At 37.7% G+C, this 21,338-nt stretch overlaps 1 protein-coding gene across 1 annotated transcript in view; it reads right to left on the minus strand.

Moving 5' to 3' along the window:
• Positions 1–21,126, minus strand: part of NUP107 (nucleoporin 107) — a 28,769-nt gene extending 7,643 nt beyond the window's left edge. The window contains exons 1-19 of the mRNA XM_084306343.1: positions 21,074–21,126; positions 20,897–20,982; positions 19,027–19,116; positions 15,956–16,071; positions 13,916–14,042; positions 13,307–13,410; positions 12,347–12,474; positions 11,975–12,023; positions 10,689–10,760; positions 10,112–10,200; positions 9,097–9,175; positions 7,816–7,929; positions 5,696–5,786; positions 4,614–4,690; positions 4,022–4,081; positions 2,198–2,343; positions 2,037–2,085; positions 716–785; positions 156–274 (exon numbers count right to left, since the gene is read on the minus strand). Of these exons, the coding sequence (XP_084162469.1) occupies positions 156–274; positions 716–785; positions 2,037–2,085; positions 2,198–2,343; positions 4,022–4,081; positions 4,614–4,690; positions 5,696–5,786; positions 7,816–7,929; positions 9,097–9,175; positions 10,112–10,200; positions 10,689–10,760; positions 11,975–12,023; positions 12,347–12,474; positions 13,307–13,410; positions 13,916–14,042; positions 15,956–16,071; positions 19,027–19,116; positions 20,897–20,982; positions 21,074–21,081 (1,674 nt within the window). The 5' untranslated portion in view covers positions 21,082–21,126. The remainder of the gene's footprint in view (positions 1–155; positions 275–715; positions 786–2,036; positions 2,086–2,197; positions 2,344–4,021; positions 4,082–4,613; positions 4,691–5,695; positions 5,787–7,815; positions 7,930–9,096; positions 9,176–10,111; positions 10,201–10,688; positions 10,761–11,974; positions 12,024–12,346; positions 12,475–13,306; positions 13,411–13,915; positions 14,043–15,955; positions 16,072–19,026; positions 19,117–20,896; positions 20,983–21,073) is intronic.
• Positions 21,127–21,338: the final 212 nt, after the last annotated feature.

Below are 21,338 nucleotides of genomic sequence, written 5' to 3' on the forward strand. Positions count from 1 at the left end.
TTGTGCTTTAGTTCCAAGATTAACAAATACACTACAAGCATGCAGCTCCTCCTCAGCCTGGTCGTAGTTTACCATTGTTGCACTAAGTTTATGTATTAACATACACACATTTTTAATTCAAAGAGTAGATACTGCTACGAGAACAAATCACTCACCTTAGTCTGCAGGCCCAAAGTGCGGAAAAACAGAATAAGATGTGTCATGAAACGAAGGAGGTGCCCTGGCAGCACACTTCTCTCTTTAGAAAGCCATTTGTTGAATTCTTCCATTAAACCTGTAGCCACCCAGGAAATGTCTGTTATTAGTCATATCCTGGGAAAACGCCTAAGAAATATTTCAAAAGCTCTGCATCTACTCAACAAACGTAATTTAGCCTTAGAAGTGCAACAAAACAGAACAGCAACAGTTTGGTAAATATTCAGCTGTTTGGCTTAAATATCTGCTTGCACTTTGTCATTTCTCAGAAAAAGTTGCAGCACTAATTCGCACATACATTCTGACACATTTACATGATTTCATGACTTCTTTGAAAACTATTTTGTGTGTCAAACTGCAGAAAGTCCCTATAGTTCTTGATTAAAGAAGCAGCTTAGCTTTTAGGTGGAGTTTGCCTACTGTGTGTTTCTACATTCCATTCGCATATAAAGATTCTGGAAAGGTCACTAGAAATAATGTAGTCAGTTGACATTTAAAAATCACTTAGAGAAAAGCTCACCATCCACATCTCCCAGTATAATGAATTTCTGAATCACATGGTAGTGTTCTTGGTTCTCCTCTATAACCCTCTAGGGAAGAAAAAGGAAAGTTCAAACTGTGAATAAAATCTTATAGCACAATATATAAAGAAAGCAAAGTTATAAATAAAGCAAGGGTTCCTTAGGGAAAAAAGCTATTCTATTTCAAAGGGTATTCTGCATAAAAAGCAAAAGAAAATATACCTGCTATCTCTATGTCAAATTACAAGAATATTGACAAACGGAAAGATACAGAACCAGAATATAGATCTGTGAAGTTCATACTTTCATGTAATGGAAGAAATTCAAGACCAAGGGCTTTTTGCTTTGAAGAGGTGAATAAATAGCAATGTTACAGAGAGTAGATTCTACAAAGCCATAGAACAAGCAACATTTTGTATAAAGCTGTAAAGAAAAGGCCTGTGAAACTTATTTAAGGAAAAGATTTTTTTTTCTGTAGAGGAACTAATACGTGACATACAATTCAACTGCACCTGTGAAATTGCTGCGTGGTGAGAATAGCACTAACAGGCTATGGCAGCTGGGTGTATCTGGCTAACCCAATCAACCTGTAAGCTGTCCTTCAGCATGTCTTTGTCTTAGCAATATGCTGAATACTATGTCTGTTCTACCAATGGAACGGATTTGATTCCCTTGAATTGATTTCATCAAATCTACTTTCAATTTAATATTTACAAAATTAACAGGTAAGTTATATATTCTATCTCAAATTAATCCCTGGAAGTCTTTAAAAGACGTTTAGATGTAGAGCTTAGGGATATGGTTTAGTGGGGACTGTTAGTGTTAGGTCAGAGGTTGGACTCGATGATCTTGAGGTCTCTTCCAACCTAGAAATTCTGTGATTCTGTGAAGAAACAGTCTGCTTACGCAAATACGCTTCTTAATTTTCAATGACCTGTTCTGAAATATGCACTCAAGCCTCCTACAAAGAAAACTGCATGAAATCAATCCTTGCACATTCTGTCGAAGTGTAAAAAAGGTAATTTACTTTCTCTGCTTTGCATGCCTTACAGCACTTGATAGTCCCCTGTTTCTTTAGCAAATCTAGTTAGCTTAGCAGATACAGGACAAGACAAAACCTGCATCTTTTTCATCATTAAAAGGTGGCAAAAAAACCCAACACTATCTGAATTGAAAAAGCACGCATTACAAAGATACAAACCTATAACAAACCAGCCACTGTACATATCTGAACATTTCATTAAATAGTGGAGTGTAAGTACAACCTAGTGAATAATTAAAAATAGTAAACAATGAGCAGAAACTGTAATTAATACGTACCTTTTTGTCTGTTGCTTGAAGTTCTTCAAAAACTTTTTCTGAAGTCCAACTTCAAAGTAGGAGAAAAAAGGCAAAAAAAAAAACATTAGATTGCGTATTGCAAAAGGATCGCACAGGATCTTTTGTTGAGTGTACAAACGTATTTGTTACTTAGAACTTACTTGGTTTCTAAATACTCTCTAGGGAGCTCTTCCGTCTCCTCTGTAGTTACTACTGACGTTCGGATTTCTTGCTCCACAAGAGTATCTACCATGACCCTGAAATATGCCCAGACAGTATCTTCCCAGGTATCACAAACTGGAAGAAGCTATGCATATACACAAAACAAAAGAGCAAAAGTTATGAGAGATTGAGAACCATCAGAATCCAAACATAGCGACTGTAATTTAGGGTCAGAATTTGTTCTGTCAAAGCAGACTGAAGACCATCTCGAGCAGCAACCGTTCCTTCATTAGTGCAGGATACAGTAATGAAGGACAATTTACAATAAAAAAAATCCTTTCACTAAGTAATGCTCTACTTCCTTGACTATTTTAAATCAAAGGTTGTCAAAATAAATACTCCTATTTCCTCCTTTCACAGGTGACACCGCTCTGACACCATTCCGTCTCTTGTGCAACAGCTCAGATAACCAGTACAGATGAAAACTGAACTCCACTTCTCTACCGGGTCATTTGTCAACAGGATCACTTTGCCGTACTGGTTTATGTTATGGTTGCAGAAGTCACCGTGGAATAATGAAAAGTGAAGGGCAGGAGGAAGGTCTTTGCATCAGTGACACCTTGGAAGTCTTTGAACTGTGTTACTTTATTCAGAAACTAAGAGGATACAGATACACACAGAAATTATATATACATAATAATGTATATAAATAACACACACACACAAATATAAATATATTAATTCTCACTACACCTCTAAAATTGGTAACAGGACATTTGATAAATCTCAGTTTGAGATAGAACTGAGCAGGGCAGCCCAGATAATACTATTATAGATAGACTAATAACTGCCTTTGGAGAATAACTTTATATTCAGTTCTTCTCTGAATCTTACTAGGCTCTTTCAGCAGAGAAACCCTGGGACAAGTTCCAGAGACAACAACACACTTCATGAAGCATTTCTCTCTTACAGAGATTTTAAAATTACTGAAATTATTGAAAACAATTAATTTCATTAAGTGTGTCTTTCCTCTGCCACAAGAAGGTGAACACTTCTTGCTCCATACGTCTGTACAGTTTTATGATGCCTTCTTCTGCCAAAGAACCAATTTTTAAACTTCAATGACTAAAATCAGAAAACATTCACCGTCACCCCTCCCTTTGTTTTGATTTTTTTTTCCCTAATACATCATTCTAAGATGGGGGAGGGGGTGTCAATCTCCTCAAGTAGGGGATTATCACTGGTTAATGTAACAGCAAGTAAACCTTTATGATATTGACTGCTACTTTCCTCATTGTTCTTTAAAAGAAAAATCTCTACTTAGGAGAGCACAACAGTACCTGGAGAATTAAAAGTAATAAAAGGGAGAATTACATAAAGATAAAAAAAAAGTATCATACAGAAAAATAAAAACTACTGATTGTGAAATTTGGTTACAAAATAACCTGTGGATATGCCAACTTGTCTAATGCTTGCAGCTTAAAGCACTGACAAATCACAATACTGTGCATGAGCAGAAAAATGACTATATAAGCTCTTAAGTAATACTAAAATGAAAAAGAAATAATACAATGGAATTAGAACGGATTGTACTGCTAGCTAGCATGAATGATACTAACAGAAGTCTATCAAGTGTATTAGCTAAGGCATGAAAATCCTAGAGATCACATTGACTAAAGCAGAACTGTTTGCCATTCTCATATTAACTAGATTTTTGAAAGCACATTAAGCAGTAATTTCAGCATGTCTGATGATGTTATTGTCACATATAAGAAAGAAAATGCACAACTATCGAACACCATTCACTAGGAGGCTTGACATACCTGTTTGAGGTTTCCACTGAGTGCTGCATAGATTGCTCTCTCATATCTATTAAACTGCTCCTAAAATAAGCAGTTGAAAACATAACTGAGTTAAAAAGCATGTATGTTTCCTGATCACTTTAAATTTTATTAGTGATTAATCCATTACAAAATGTTCCACTTGCTTCCAAAAAAACAACAAACAAAAAGAAATTGGAAAATCCCAGGACATATCAGGAGCCGAAATAAAAATAGCAAGTGACTTCCCCTTCCGTAGCAAAACACTGTAACTTATCTGAAAAATTTGCATGTATCTGGAAAGACAGCAATGTTTTTTCCTTTCCCAATCAACCGAGTCAAGATGAAAATCAAAGTCAGTGTGAGCATTTTCACTTTCAACCAAATAAAAAAAGACACTTCCTAAGCCTTAAAAATTGGTGACAATTATGTAGATTTTTCACTGTAAGACATAACTATATTATTTCAGGAGTCCTCTTAGAAAAGTTACCTGCAAATCCTAGAAGCAGCAAACACAGGGTAGGTTTACTTAAAATCATGTTATCGAGTTTGAAGAAATTCATCTTTAATATCAAGCAAATTAACATCAACTTACCTCTTCAGCCATACGCCAACAACTTATTTTCCAAATGCACCTGTATGGATTCCCTTCAACGGGCTCCAGCTCTCTTCCTATATGCAAAGGATAATTAAACAAACATACTATTAAAAAAATAAAGAGAAAACAGTGACAAGGTAAAACCTATTTTCCGTTATTAACCCTACCCCAATCCCTTTGAAACTCTTCCCAAAGCTTCTCAATGCTTTTGACTGGGCTGCGGGGTAGCTTTTCTGGGAAGCCTGGTAAATGCACAACTAAAAATTACAGTATTTTAAGCATTTACCTGCTATTTAGCCTTGCAAAAAAATGTTGTTTTGACTGCAGCATATCTATTTACATTTAGAAAACACAGAGTTACGGAGCAAGTATTTTTTAGGATATAAGCATCTAATAAATGCTGCTATTCTGCAGGCCTCTGCATGAGCGTACATCATGGAAAAAAAAAAAACAATACATGACTGCAGACTAGGTGGATAACACTCAAAACAAGGCTAGGACACCAGTGAGTTGTGCAGATAAAAATAGTGGAATATCAGGATTCAGAAAGTAGGAAAACAGTATGCCTCCCAGTCCCAGCTGTGCCTAGCATATAAGACATGTTCTTAAATCCTTTGGTGTCCAAATATTATAAAAGCATATTTTTTTCCTTCATTTACATTCGCTGAACTCAAGTCCTACTGTATCTTTCTGAAGCTATTTTTTTTTTTCAATCTGTAAGCAATGACACCTTTGCTAGAAGGCAGAAGTCAGATGTTGAGAAAATACATAATGAAACATTATATGGTAGTGGAAAAGATTTGTATGGAATTCCTAGACATCTGTTTCCTATCCATTATGCTTTCTTTTCAAAAAAGAAAATGACTTTAGCGTGTTAAGTGGATTCAGTGTGCTCAAACCTTCAACTAAAATGATTGCATATTAGTTTTTATGTAGGTTCAACAGACATGGTAAAAACATTTTAGATATAAGAAAGGCCCTGAAGATGTAAAGAAAAAACAATTTCTTTTTGCTAGAGACAGACATTAAGAAAGCCCTCTTCCGTGTTTTTATACATCTCAGGTGCAGGAAGCAGATACCTCCATTTCTGTTAGGATCGTGATACAATTTCCATCCTTCCAAAGTTGCCGCTCTCCAGGCCTGACCACATCGTTTGCATAAGCGCTGTGCCTGAAAAACAATGCATTTTCTCAGCAATGGACTTCAAGGTAGGAAACCCACCAGTTTCTCCATTAAAAGTGTACACATTATTAAAATACTTAACTTGCATCGAGATTATAATACAAACAAACAAACAAAAACTACACAAAGAACCTTAAACTCAAAAGAACTGAGAGTTGAAAGTCAATAAAAGCTCATCAGCTTGTTTTTTCACTATACGTTTCAGTTTTTCTGCCAGTACTTAGAGCAATATAAGAAATATGTTACAGTCCCACCCTGCTAGCTTAGACAGCTGTTACACATCCCTCTGATAAGCTCACTTTAAGGTATCATCTTGTTGCTTAGATGGTCTAATCAATCTCTTCACCTACTTCTCTAATCAACTGAGCTTTCCAAACCCCTCAAGCACTTCTAAAACCAGCAATCCTAATTTTCCCATGATATTCAACAGTCTGCTCACTAGCACAAAAAGGTTTAATTCAAAGCTATTTTGAATAGCGTGGAATGTAAAACAAACTCTGTGAGGAAAAAAAAAAAAGCAACAAAGCTTGCTTAGAATTCTAATCCTACACCTCTGAAAAAAAGAAAAAATCAGCTACAGATTATCTGATTAGTCTGACTGGTATCATTCCAACACTAACAAAACACCGAACAGCAAGAGAAACTGCAATACATGGCCTTGGTTTGTTTAGCCAACCTCCATTTGCCTCATGCTGAAAAGGCTGCAGACATCCAACCATTTTGGGAGCGGTAACAAACAAAAGCACAGACAAACAAGCCAACACGTTGGTCTAGCTTAGGAGCTGTGCATTACATGTGGTAATGTAAATTAACCAAGATTCACTGTTAGTTCAGATTAAACTCTAAATAAACTTATTATTTCAGTAGTGAATAAGCTGCTTCGTGCTTATCAAACAGTAGCAACGTCTAGCAGCTACTGAAGAACAAGTGAAATTGCAGATTTATATTCACACTCTGCAGCAACATAGTCTTGTGCCCATACTATCAGAAAATGAACGGGTATGTACCACAGGGGAACAAAACGCTAGCAAGTAACCATTTCCCTAAGTCTAAGGTTTTGGATACAAGACTCCCATGTTCCTTTTCCTTCCCATTAACCAAATATCATTCCATGTATGTAGAGCCTGGTATAAGGGACTGTGTTTCCAACTGAGGCCTTTGACAACACAACTATTTATGTGATAAAATCACAAAAGTTGCTTCACAACTGGGAATCTTTATTGAGAACTGCTTTAGGACTGCCTGGATGTTACTCAGATAAGGAATAATGCAAAGTATATGCAACATATATATTTAGTATATTCAGTAAGACAGGGCAACAAGCACAATTGTAGTAAAAGAGTTAATGGAGGAGAATTACAGGCTTTCTAGAATATTCGGATAAAGTCTTTCATAGCTTTTGCTGCTGAAGACCCTGCCAAACAATAAATGTAACAAAACAAAAAGTAGAATGCTAGCCATGACTATCCCTCAATTCCATTCAGATCATATAGTCAAGGGGACATCAGAGGAGCAGAGCAAGTAAAAGTTGCTTAATTTAATGCTTTTTTTTTTTTTTTTTTTTTTTTTAAGGAAAGCATACATCAAATCTTTCTCTAGTTAAAATCAAAAGCATGTTCACACATTTAAAAGGAAGTCTGTATGATAATCCACTGATTATTAGACACGTGATTAGGAAGTTCTTTAAAAAATCCGATGTTTGTCTGGCAATATTTAGTATCAAGCCACTACAGAAAAAAAAAAATAAAAAAATTACGCTGTCAAACAGCCAAAATATAAAGTTGCAACTTTTCTCCATAGCATCTATTCCACACCTGAAATTACTTAACTAAACGCAAGACTTAACTACAATTTCAGCAATTTCACTTTCTTATTGATAATGAATTGAAACTTAAATCCCTACAAGCCAGAATTAAACAGGCATTTTAGTACACAGCTTGTCATTAGCTTTAATAGTAAGATTTTAAATAAGTTTGACTAGTTAACCAAGAAGATTCTTCCACTTTCTGTGGCTTACCTCATCTGTCATTCCTGCTCTGATGAGAGTGAAGAGATACTTCAATAACCTTGCATCATCTTCTCGATCCAAATCGTCAAGTGGCAGCTTCTGTCTTATAGGAGCATCTGGATCCTGCAAGGAAAAAGGCACCACCCATTCACACAATGCACATCTGCCTCTTCCAATGATTTCCTGTCCTGTTTTATAATTTTGAGTCACATTTTCACGTTGGCACAATGTGCTATACAGCCAACATATCTAGCATGATACTTTCCTGTCTTTCCCCTCTTATTTATTTTATTCCTACTCCGTTACTATTCCTATCAGAGGGAGCCACTGCAGTCACTTTATTTACTCCACCACCTTTTCTTTGCCTTGGATTTTTCACCTTCAAGTTCTTTTCATCCTTAAACATCCTTTCCCCTTCTGCCTCTCCACATACCAGACAGTCTGTCCTTCTCCACCTTCTCAGAAGCCCTTTCTATAGCTGTATTTGCTTCTACTTAATCAAACAGATTTTCTCAAGCCGCTTTTCAATCAATGCATTGATCACTCCCCAGTCACGTTCATCTTTCACGACTGCCTTGCTGTCAGAGACACTTCATTCTCTCCTTCGACTGGACAGTCTTCTTCCCTTGACTTTCCTCCTGTCAGCTTTTACTACAGTAACTCTCAAAAAATCCCCTCATTTATGGAATTTAGTTTCATTGCACTAGTTTCTGTATAACAACAGCATGCCCTTACTTATAAGGGCTTCCACTAACTTCTGTAAACTTTCCTGCTTATGAACATGAGTTTGTTTCAGACAAAATTTACTAATAAAGACATTTATTTCACTACATCGACCACAGGTACTTGTGCTAGAAAAAGTTATGGCTGAAAGAAAACAGATGTCTACACATCTCAAAGGAACTCCAGAAATATCCTGGCTCATTGAGTCTCTTCCACTGCTAATTCCTTTACAACATGTTCAAACTTCCAATTAAAATCAGTGAAGTTTATTTCATCATCATAAAAAGCTTTTCTAGAATCTCATTCATCTGACAGATCTAATGATGTAATTGTTTTCTTAATTATTCTACAACATTCAACTTCAACACTAACATCATCTCCTAAGCTAGTTCCTTACTGCTTCACAACTTCTGTACTGATTTTCACCTTTTCCAGCTTAGCGTTCTGCAATTTGTAGATATCAGAACTTTCTAAAAATTGGTGGAATTCTGTGAAAATAGCATATATGCTCTCTAATTCAATTTATATCCATTTTGAAACCAAGTCTTATATTTAAATAAAACTTACCAATTCTGTTACGAGAGCTCGAGAGCTTCCTGTGTATGTACATAACTGTCGCTGCTTCAGGACATGTAGCGTATTCTCCCTGAAAGCAATGAAATGCTCTTCAGAAAAAAAGGTTTTAGAGCAACCACATTTTAATAAAACACAAATATTAAAAAACACTTAATACTTGTGAGTAAGTGGAACTGGATTACAGAAAAGACATACCTGGTTTGGTTTGTGTATCAATGGACTGTGTTAGTGAAAATGTAAAATTTCACTATAAGTACAATAATAGAATCAATTCACATAGCTTTGATTTCTTTCAAAAGCACCCATTATTCTAATCATTCATGTATTTAAACTGTGAACTGATTTCTCCATGAGCAAAATTTCTCATTAGCATTCGCTGTAGTCAGTCTAGGACAGAAATTCAAATCATGTTGACCACGATTCCAAAAGCCTGTATTCACCCATCCACTGAAACCAAGTTTACCCTAGGCAACTAGAATCACAAGCAGGCTTTGGTCTTTTCTGCCATAAAATCCACCATCGATAAAAAAGATTACAAATAATGACTTCTGAGGATTAATAACACAAAGTGATGACAAGAACTTGAACAGGCAAGAGGTAAAGACAAAGAACGGAACACCTGAGAAACAAATAAGAAAGGTTTTATCTAGCATAAATAACAGGTTGAACAGCAGGTGACCATCTCTTACTGTTCCCTATTATGAAAAAATGAAATCATCTTGTTAAAGAGTAAATTAAATTGTTTTGATGGCTTTCCTTTCATCTTCTCCTCCCAAAAGCAGTACTTGACATTTGAGAAGACATCTTTTAAATTGGGGAGGAAGCTCAATTTTACATCTAAGAATTGAAGGAAAAGAAGTAAACGAACTGATCAACTTAAAAAAAAAAACAACAAAACAAACAAAACAGTTCTTCTTCAGAGTGATTTTGGACCAGTTCTGTGTCTAGGTATGTGAATCTTACACTCAAATGAAGAATGTACACAAAACACAAAGTCTGAACTCACCAATATACAGATTTTGCATAAAACTCAATATTATCAGAGAAGTCCCCAATTTCATCCTTGGCAATGCTCTCTAGCCAGTCTACCACCATCTGGAATGATAGGAATTTGCATTTTTAAGACAAACGTTTAACAAGTAATATTTTAACTGTCTTCCTCCCATCTCTAAATCTACTTGTTATCTAGAGAGTAATCAAAAGACTACACCACTGTACATACCCAGTTGGAAGGTTGTTTTGGCCCTTAATCTATTTCTTACTAGATACTGCAGTTACTACAGTGCTACTAGTTTATTAATCATTATCAACAGTAACAGATGCTCCAAATAAGAATAGCTCTCAGCCCTCCATCCTCTCCAACCTAGCCTGAAAAATGTTTCTGACCTTTAGAAACTAAAGAACGATATTTCTACACATACAAATAATAACATGCCTAAATGAATAAAAAGAAATAAGTATTAGAAACAGCTTAATTAAGTGCACATAACTCATATTTTCTGAAGCTTATGCAATACTAGTGTTACAAACATTTAAATGTCTATTGGTCTGTTTGCATTCTTACCATAAAAATGTTGTCATACCTGGCTTTGTCGAACAAATGAATCTTTCTGAAACAAGTTTTCTATATGCGCCTTCTCACTAGCATTTAAAGGCTATTTAAGAAAAAGTTGATTAGTACTTCCTCGAAAAGAAAACTTGACACAAAAACACGAATACCAAACCGAACACGTTAACTTACAGATTTTCAACAAGTTCAGCATGCTACCTCTCCTCTGTCCCTTTGCAAACAGACAACAATACACATTTGTTTTATTGGGATCATCATCTACATCCCGTTATACTAAAATCTGTAAAACTAAAACCGAATATAGTTCAAATGTATGACCACAGAAAGATTCTACATAGCAGATCCATCAGTTCCACTGGCTGCATTTGTATCATCACAAATTTTGCTTATTACTGTGTATGTCAAAAAGTGGACATTTTTCTAGATCATATAAACTGTAAACATGAGCAAGTAGAAAAAAGGAAACAAAACAAAACCTAGCCAAAACACACAAAAAATACACCCCAAACTCCTGATATTTCTTCCTGCTCTCCTGCATTAATTTAGCTTTCTTGCAACAAAAGGAGAACAAAATATGAATTTTCCTAATAAACAGAGATAGGAAGAGACTTATTTTTGCACAGCCGTGTTTAATTTAGAAGTACTGACAACTTTGCAGTGGGAATCATAGATGAAGCTATTTCATGACTGAGAAAAAAACAGCAACAATCATAAATTTTACAAAGGCAGAGTCACTTTGCTTATTGTTTTGTCTTCCTAAGCATATTCTGGCAGCAAAGGCTGGAAACACTGTATTGACATAGACAAGACGACTACAGCTGAAATAAGAATGATACAAAAGTTTGGATTTCTTTTGAGATAAATTAGAATCAGGATTGCAAAGTACTACACAGCTTGAGACCACATGTACTTCTAGGCAAAGCAAAATTATCTCTGCCCCAGGGGAAACATCATCACTACCGATACAACTTTTAAAAATAAGTATGTAGTTGCTTCCAGTGGATTTTCCAAGTATGTGGGGAATACTTAATGAAACAAAACCAAGTATAGTTAATACAAATTCTTACAACAGTATTTTCCATTTAGAACTGAGTATTTAAATTCACATTTTCCAACATGTGGAATAATTTAATATTTATCTTGCTAGAGTTCAAATTGGCCTCATCTTTGTTTATATTCTTTTATCTCTGAATTTTGAGGTGGCTGTAGCATTGGGATTGTAAAAACTAAAACGTAAGCGTTTAGCTTTAAGACACATCCCTTACAAACAGTAGTAATAATTTTCCCCCTCAAGCTTACCGTGAGTTCAAATGCAGTTTCATCTTCTAGTGCTGACTGTATTCTGTCTCTAGAAATAAAAGTGCAAAGCCTTAACGATTAAAATAAAGATGAGAAAATTCAGCAGAATATGTAATATAAGTCAAAGTGTTTAAAACTACCTTTACAAAAAAGTGTTCTTTTACAAAAATACATTTAAAAAGTAATAATAGGACTGTTAACTTTCAATTTCATACACGCAAAGGAAATAGGCATTATTATCAGCAGCTAGTTCCATAAACAGATAATAAGTAGCTACTTAATTACCTTATTCCATATAAATAATATTATGTATAATGTATCTAAGAAAGTCATCTCACTGCAAAGAAGTAACACGCTTTTCAAGTAAATTACCTATAAAGTGCGGACAAGAGTCTCCATGTTACCATCTCCTGCTTGAGAAGCCACAAGACACTGGCAGTTTTTGAGAACTTTTGCTGTCCAGGAGTTGCTCTGTAAACTATTTTGCCTAGTATGTTCACCTAAGGTAAATAAAAGCATACATAGTTAATAATGCCCATCACTGGATGTTTTTCTAAGCTGTTATGATAATCTTTTAATTATCCCGAATACTCCCTCAAAAAACAAATTTATTTACCATCTCTTTTAAATAGGTAGATGGTACTCCACACTGTAAGTTCCCACAAGAATGTTTAAAAAATGTTTTATGGTCTCTAGGCCATGTAACAAGAATGCAGCTCTGTTTTGTAAGGTGCTCTACAAACTGCCCTCTTCTCACTTTTGTGATCAACACTGTTATTGCTCGAAGCCTCATAACTTCTTCCTTTCAATTGGCCAATCCCTGCTGGTCATAAAGTGTCAATCAACAATCAATTCAAAAACTGTGTCTAAAAGCAGACCTCTTGAATTTTATGTTGAGAACTCTACTGCCAGTTTATTAGGAATGCACTAGAAAGCTCTTAGTACCATCATAGTAAAATGATTTTATTTATTTATACCTGAGACAAATAAGTATTTGTTAATCCAGCTCACCATCACTAACAAAAAAACTATTTATCTGCTCATGTTTATTGTCACTTGACACATGCAGGGGAATGGCAGCTGGACGATGTATTTAGCAAGTATTTAGCAAGCTACACAATGGGCATTCCTGTGGCAAAGTAAAGTGGTATGCTTGTGTTCAGTGACTGGAGACTGCAACCAGATAGAAGACTTAAAAGCATCTAGGTTAAGCACTGTGAGTTCTCAGCTTAAAGAAAAGGAACAACAGAACTTAAGGAAGGGACTGCAAATTAAAATAAATATTAAAATAATAATAATAATAATAATAAAAAACCACAGCAAACTATTTACCTGACTGTTACATATACTTTCATATTCATCTACCAGATCAAAAATGGTAGTTGATGTATGCTTCAGGAAGGAATGTAGAAAATCTGAGTACATGCTCATAGTAGCTAGAATACATATAAGAAGAGACAGTCATATTAGACACAATGTGGTTAAAAAAATCCAACGCTACAAAAAAAATCCTGATGACAAGGCATCTTGTCATTAATAAAGCTAAGCAAAGGCAGAAATGATACGAACTATTTATACCCCATAAAGTCAGAAGAATTTACCAGCTAAGACAGTAAGATATGCAGAAGCTACGATGTAAGTCAAATAATTATAAAACTTTTGCTGTAAATCTGTCATCTGAGAGAGTTTTAAAGACAAACTTGTTTGTCTGTCTCCACAAAGCTAATCCAGTTTGTGTTTTGCATCACCACAGTGTCCCATTTGTGTCATCAATTTCCACAGAAAACACAAAATGGCAAAACTGCAATGACTGGAAAAGTTAACTTTCTGAACTTTTAAGACTAGATATTTCTATGCCAAGAACAGTCTAAACAAAACGATACAGAAAACCGAGAACATATATGTGTGGTCAGTTACGATGAAAACTTCAGATTATCTCACCAGCTTCTCCGGGATCATCCTCACGCAACAGCACAGCGCTCATAGTGACATCTTCTGTCATGTCCACATTTGTAAACAGTCCTGTCTGCTGAGGTGAGAGCACTGTTGTCCAGTTACTTTCATCCAACTAAAAGCATAACAGAAAATAAACAGCAATCTCAGACTACTGCAAGCCTAGCTTCAAAGTTTTTTTTTTCATGCTATCTGAATGGTGCAGAGCAATTCTAAAAATTAAAAATGAAATATCTGCCTTTAGATAAAGCGCAATGACTTTAACAAACAGCTCTGAAAAGATAAATTTTAATCTGGAAAAAGGAAATTCTTCATGTTTATTTTCTTTTTCCCCCCACTGGGAAATTAAAAAAAATGTATAATGTAATCAGACCTTGCATTTTACATCACTGTGTATCACTTTTCCCCTTAAAATAAATGCATCAGTCCATCCTTTTGTATTCTGATAAACATTTACTAAGTATTTTGTTGACTAGGTTGTAAAGCAGCTGTGAAAAGTTAAACAAAGTGGTTAAAATTTGATCAGAACCATTTACTTCTGTCTTCCAACCTTCTTGGAGAATTGCTCAAAACCCCTGATCGAATGAAGCAATACATCTTTAAGGAGAAAATATAAAGAGTATTAAAGTGGGAAATAGAGACACAGCTATACTTTCTTGGGAGTATTTCAGGGGAGGCATTTGATAACATATCAGAGATAAGGCAGCAAAATGGCCAAACCAGGAGACAGACCGTACATGCACTGCACTGACAGGACAGCTTCCCGTAGCTGTTTCCATGACAGCAATTGCTTTCTCAGCAGCAATTAATGCCATATGAAGATCCCGTGATATGACAATGGTTGATTTTTTTTCCTGACTGTTAAAATGGTCACACCCAAACCAGACGACACTGTCATAAGTCTCTTAAGTGTATCCAAAAACTGTGGACGTAACTGTTGTTCTTCCTTTTATGCCCCAGTTTCTACATGCTGTACTTCTCTTGCCTGGTTTCTCTCGGCCATTATTGCCCTCTAGGCAGCCAGAACAGAAAGCTATTGCACTCAGCAACATCCAGACAACTGAGTAAAAATAACAAGAAGCTCACTTCTACTAAAATATTATCAGGTCTCTGTGGGGAATACAAAAAGGTCTGATGAGTGTTCTAATCTACCAGCATGTAAATTTCCACAAGACATAATTTTAAGTCCTTTTTCCATCACCCTCCTGTGAAAGCTTTGGTTTAGTCCCAAGATTTCCCTTGCTAATCTAAACTGGATTTGAGTCAGAGCACTAAATGCTTTGCATTTTGTGAGTGAAGTTCATTTTAGCTATTTACAGAACATCAAGAGGCTCTGAATCAGGACAACAGCGCTACTGCTAAGAGCTTTATCAATGCTGATCAAGAGCCTGTAGGCTCCAGAACCTTACAATTTAAAGAAACAAGCCGGCCATTACAAACTATAGAAACAAGCAAAAGGAAGAATGACTTCAAATGCACACACAGAAACACATCTTTCGAGTCAATTTAAAAATAAATGGAGAAAAATTATTTTAGATGTCCCTACTTACGACTTTTCTAATCATTGTTTTTCCAAAGATGTTATAGTAGAAGATAATTAATGTCATCTGAAAAGCAATCAGAACAACTTGCTCTTTGAAGTCCAAACATTAAGATCCAAAGGAAGCCTAATACTGTGCTAAAATAAGAAAAACTCTGAAGGTTTAATTTGCTGACAGAACAATCATCTTTGAAGCATCTGTAAACAAGCAAAGTCAAGTTTTCTGTAGTCGCAAGCAGATGTTATAAGGAACAGATTAACATAGTGTAGTTAAGAAATCCATAAAACGCTCTTCATTCCTTACTGCACCATCTCAAACACCACATTACTAAATAACACGAGTAGCAAGCAGCAACAGAAGCAGTAGTAAGAGCAAGCTTGTCCCACCTGCAGTTCGTCCTTGGTGCAAACATGGAAACACTGAAAAATGGTAGCTTACTGTAAGTTTCACAGGAGCTAAACAGAAAAATGTGCTCAAACCATCTCACCATTGACATATTGCCGAGCAGTCCAGAAGTCTGGAGGATCAGAGGAGATCTCCCTCCTGTTCCCAGGATGGTAGACATATCCGTCTGCTTCATGGCGCTTCGAGACAGTGAGGTAACTGAAAGACAGAGAGCCTTTTCTGAAAACAAAAGCTGGTCAAGACCACTGTGCTCTACCAAAGAAAGTAACCTTGCAGTGCTGACTGAAGTATTTATGAAATCCTGCTTGGTCACAGAAGAAACAACACACAAACCAACCTGATGGAAAAGTGACTTGCTCCTGCCCATTGCTATTGCTATTTTCACTCCATTTCATTCCAGGCTTGTACGAAACCCACAAATACCAATTAGAAATGTCTTAGGCCTGAGAACACTTGGCAGTAAGGATGTTAATTATCAATAAAGGAACTTAATAATCTAACTCTCTAGTTATGCTAGGCTTACACAAGCAGCATTAGCCAAGTCTGAAGCATTCTCAAGCACTAATCTTCAGTTTGGAAGCAGAAGATCCAATGCCCGTAGCTTTTTTTAAGTGTCTCAGATAAACAGAACTTTCTTAGAATGTCCCAAGTCCTGAAGATTGCCAAAAACACGTCTGGTCACTTCTTCTGACACCCTTGAATTATAAGGGGACAAAGCCATTGGAAACAGGCAGACAGAGGCTAAAAGGCTTCACACCAAGAGGTGTTTGGTTCTCCACGCATCAGTTTTGTACAGACCTAGTCAGCTGAAGAACCAAAGGTTTCTGTCTTTGTGTAAGCATGTACCTTGAATCACCACAAATAAATTTTCTGTAAACTCTTGAGATGTGAAAGTCAGGAAGATCGAAGAGACAAATCAATTCCCAATTTTCAGAACTAGAATTACAGCTACTAACATTACCAGTCTGACTCTGAAGTTGTAGGTCAAAGCACTCAAGCTGTCAGCGGGTCATCATTCTCCTCTCCTTCATGGTACCAGAAAATATCTGCTAAAATCTCCCCTGCCCATACGACACAATACGCTCAAGGCTCAGGAATTTACAGGGTGGCAGAAAAAAAACTACACTGAATAATTCTCAAATGCAGTTTCCAATAGCCCCAAATGCACAACTGTGAGCAACTGACATCAAAGGAAACAAAAAAAAAGGCTTGTTCCCAGGAGAGGAGGTAATGAATGCAGTTCACAAGAACACTTCAAATGTTCCATTGTAGGAATAAGACTGTACAACAGCAACAGAAACAGGAGTAAAAATGCCAGTGTTTGCTTTGCTGCAGGATCTTCAGACTGCTTGAAAAAGAAGCAGCTCTAGCCTTCTCCTCTCCAGGCTGAACAACCCCAACACCTCAGCCTGTCCCCACAGGAGAGGTGCTCCAGCCTTTCCATCATTTTTGTGGCCTCCTCTGGACTCTTCCTAACAGGTCCAAGTCCTTCTTGTGCTGGGGGCCCCAGAGCTGAACGCAGGACTCCAGTTGGGGTCTCACAAAAGCAGAGCAGAGGCCATCAAATACTTGCCATCAAGTGCTTGTATTCTGGGGGCCGACTGCTGCACAAGCAAACCATACGCTGCCTTTTATTGAAATTCTTTATTGCTAAACTTTCTGAAAACGAGCAAAACAGAAATTTCACAGTGACAGAATCCAGGCAAGTTGTTACATCAACACGTTAGGTGAAATCAAGATCTTCAGTGAAATCAAACAATGCTCAAGATGGTATTCATAACTTCTATTTTATTTTAAAGAGAAAAAAAGTTGAAAGAGAGCCACCTGACTAAAACGTCACAGCATGACATATAACGCTTATCTCTTAAGGGAGAATTAACACATGACTTGTGTCCAAGCAGTCCTGGAAGGATGTGGAGCAGCAGCAGGTGCTGCTCCAGCAGGAAGAAAGCAAGCCTCTCCTCAGAGATTGCTGGAAAACACTGGCTAGATGACAATAAAATTAGAAACCCCTTATATGAGCACTTGAATGATGACAAAATAAAGCCTATGGGAAGAGACCAACAATAAAAAGTTAAGGTAAGCCCTGGTGATGACATGGGAATGGGAGGAATGGGCATTTCTTCATTTCAGCGAGAACTAGCGAGGGAGGCTCTAAGAGGATTACAGATCTTTTCACAGTGTGTTTAGTGTCAAGGCAATGCTAAGAACAACTTGCAGCTTCATTGTGAGAGCTGTCAATGCTGACACACAAGTAGCTTGAGAAGAAGGCTGATGCTAAGAGCATGTATCTTTGGTGCTGGCTCAGATTTTATATCTTAGCCACTAGATATTGCACTGAATAAAACCAAACAGGGGCCACACAGAACTTGACAGGAAACCTGAAAAATCACAAAGAATCAGTCTCTCTCTGGAACCTGCGATCTTGCACCAGTGCCAGTTTGGGAACAACTTCCAACACACTCCCAGTATGTGCAAACTGATGCAGAACACGGGGCTGAGACTGGGAGATGTCAGAGCAACCTGACCCCAGCCACCACCAGCAGTCACAGCCCTTCCTGTGCAGTGTGCTCTCTCATCTCTTCTCCAGTGGAGAAGGAAAGCACTCACAGATGCAACCAACACATACACCTGTTACAAAGGTCAGCAACAGAACTAGCCTGCCACTTGGGGATGAAAAAACGCCTGAAGAGACACTACAAGACAATATACCTTGAAGAACTGAAGCTGCTGCAAAAACAAAAGTTTGTGAAGAGGAGGGGAACAAAACAAACTAGATAACTGACTAGCAAGGCAAAAATCATTCAGTTTCAATGTGATACTTGAGTATTTCAGTCTGTGCCTACTGCCTCTTGTCTTTTTACTGGGCACCACCAAGAAGAGTACAACTGTCTTTTTACTCCTCTTTTCTCACTCCCATCAGCTGGTTATATGGCGTTGTCAAGATCCCCGCTTCTTGCCTCCAGGCTAAACCATCTCAGCTCCTTTCACTCTCTCCTCATCTATCAGATGCCTCAATCTCCTGATCAACCTCTTGGCCCTTCACTGGACCCCCTACAGTGCGTCCATGTCTTTATCATCAGGAATTCTTATTAATTATCAAGTCCCAGCATATTATTCCTTTTAACTATATACTAAAGAAAAAAGTCTTACGTGGCTGGCGAAGCAACGAACAGGGAGTTCTGGAAATCAGATGGCTTCTGGGCGTCATGTTTCCAATGCTGTCATCCAGGGATGTAAAAACTAATTAACAAATAAGTTAAGAAACACTCTTCCACACAAACTTTCAGGTTTATGCAACAACAACGACAGTTCTATTGTGAAAGCTTGGAAATGAAGAACATTTTGGTGAGACTGAAATCTAATAAAGATTACACATTCTGTCTTTCAGACTAAAGCAGAAAGTCCTATTCATAATCCCGAATTAGGTCATAAAATGTTTCACCAAAAACTGGAAAGCTAGAAGGGACACTCTAAAATAAAATTCAGAAACATAAGCATAACAGGTGTGGGATGTCTTGGTCCTTGTAACTGCTTGGATTAAAGAGAATACTTCTTCCCCATGAGGAGCTGCTATATCCTGCATAAACCACAACAAGAAAATCCAAGCCTGAATGCTTTAAGTAAGTTTTCTATCCTTCCATTCCATGATGCTGATGACTTTAACAAAAAGGCCTCTGTTGCTCTACTTTGCCTCCTCCTGTCAGCAACCAACTTCGATGCTCTAGGCATGGTTTATTAAAAAGTGGTGTGAAAGTTTCAGCAGCCTCTCTCACGTCAGTCTCCAGAAACATTAATTCTAAACAACAACATAAACAAGGCCAATATCTCACTAGCTTTATAAAGCTTACAAAACAAAAACAAACAACAACTAACAGCAGAAGGATGGGCACAGGTACTGCATTCCTTTGCTGACACAAACAAAACAAAAAAAACAAACACCTTTATATTAGCTGCTGAATTAAGTATTTCTTCTTACTGTAAATAAGTGAGGAGGAAAAAAAGTTTTGTGAAAATTCAGATCTATGTATGTGCACATCTCTTGTTATTGCTGTGGATGGGAAGCTACGACATATTGAATGAAAACAATACCATTAGAACAAAAAATATATGCAAAAGAACATAAACCCACAAAATTAAGATGTAACAGACTGAAGAAAACTCAGGTATGGAGCCAGCTACGGATCACATAGTCTCCAGGCTGACAATAACCTGAGTTTGTAAGCCCACAAAACCCTGTAAAAACACCCTGCTACAGAAAGGAGGGAGGTAATAAGACGTCCTGGCAATCATATTGGCCTAGAATCAAAATAATCAGTCTAAATACAGTCAAGAGTTGACTATACGAGCACCTCGACAGCCTTGTACTTCCCTGAAGTCTAGCAAACACAAGACATCACTACAGAAGCTTTGACACAGGTTGAGATTTATGAAAACAGCAGGGAGGATAAAGGAAGGGAGAGAGAATTTCCACTCAGAAGAAACACCACTCAGAGAGAAGGGAAACACTGCATCCTTTGGCTTATGCCTAACTTAAGGGTCAAGTAACGTGTTGTGTTGCTGAGAACACGACGTTTTTCTGAACAAAACTCACCCAGATTTCCTAGTCACAACTTCTGCCAGCCGTTAACATCCCTCCCTTTTAGCTTTCAGATATTATGTTTCAGATATATTTCAGATATTGCAATTGTAGTTTTGTTTATGAACTTTTCTCCTTCTTATGGAATAAAAGTACCACATAGAAAAGGAAACAGGCTACTGGAGAAGAATAAAAGGAACTGCTCAATAGCAAAATTCACTGCAGGGTACCTCACGAAGCAGTTGATTTCAAAGTATTTTTAAATATTATTCAATTTGGATAGGTATAAGGCATGGAGTAATTTTTATCATAACCTTAAACAGCAGGGAAGCTGCTCTCTATTTGAAAACCCTTCCCGAGATGCTCGAAGCGACAGAGGCGGCATGGAGGCCGGCACACGGCAGCGGTTAAACGGCTGGGACAGGCGCCACAGCAAAAGGATACCGGGCACCCGCTTCTGGGAGCCCTGCCTCCGGCCAGGCCTGGCCACCTCCGCGTCGCGGGGCGACAGCAGCTCCCCGAAACCGCTCCTGCAAAACAGCGACACGGGCACGGAGTCAGCAAAGGGGGGCGGCGACGCCTGAGGCGTCCCCGTGCCCGTCCCTTGTCCCCGTCCCGCACCTCTCCATGGCCCCGCTCCCGCCCGGCTCCTTCCCCTTCCCCTTCCCGCCCGGGCGCTGGGCACGGAAGCCGCGGCCGCCCTTCCGCCGGGCTCGGGGCCGCCCCGCGCCTGCGTGATGCGGGCATGGCGGTGGGGGGGGGTGTTGGGCGTCCTCCTGTGGCGGAGTGCTGGGTCGGGGGTTAAAAATAAAGAGTACCCAGACACATAAACACACACAGACACGTATACATATACACACACGTTTCTGATGCTGGGAGCTGGGGG

Source organism: Netta rufina (assembly GCF_964035555.1).
Source record: "Netta rufina genome assembly, chromosome: 1".
Lineage (NCBI taxonomy): Eukaryota > Metazoa > Chordata > Aves > Anseriformes > Anatidae > Netta > Netta rufina.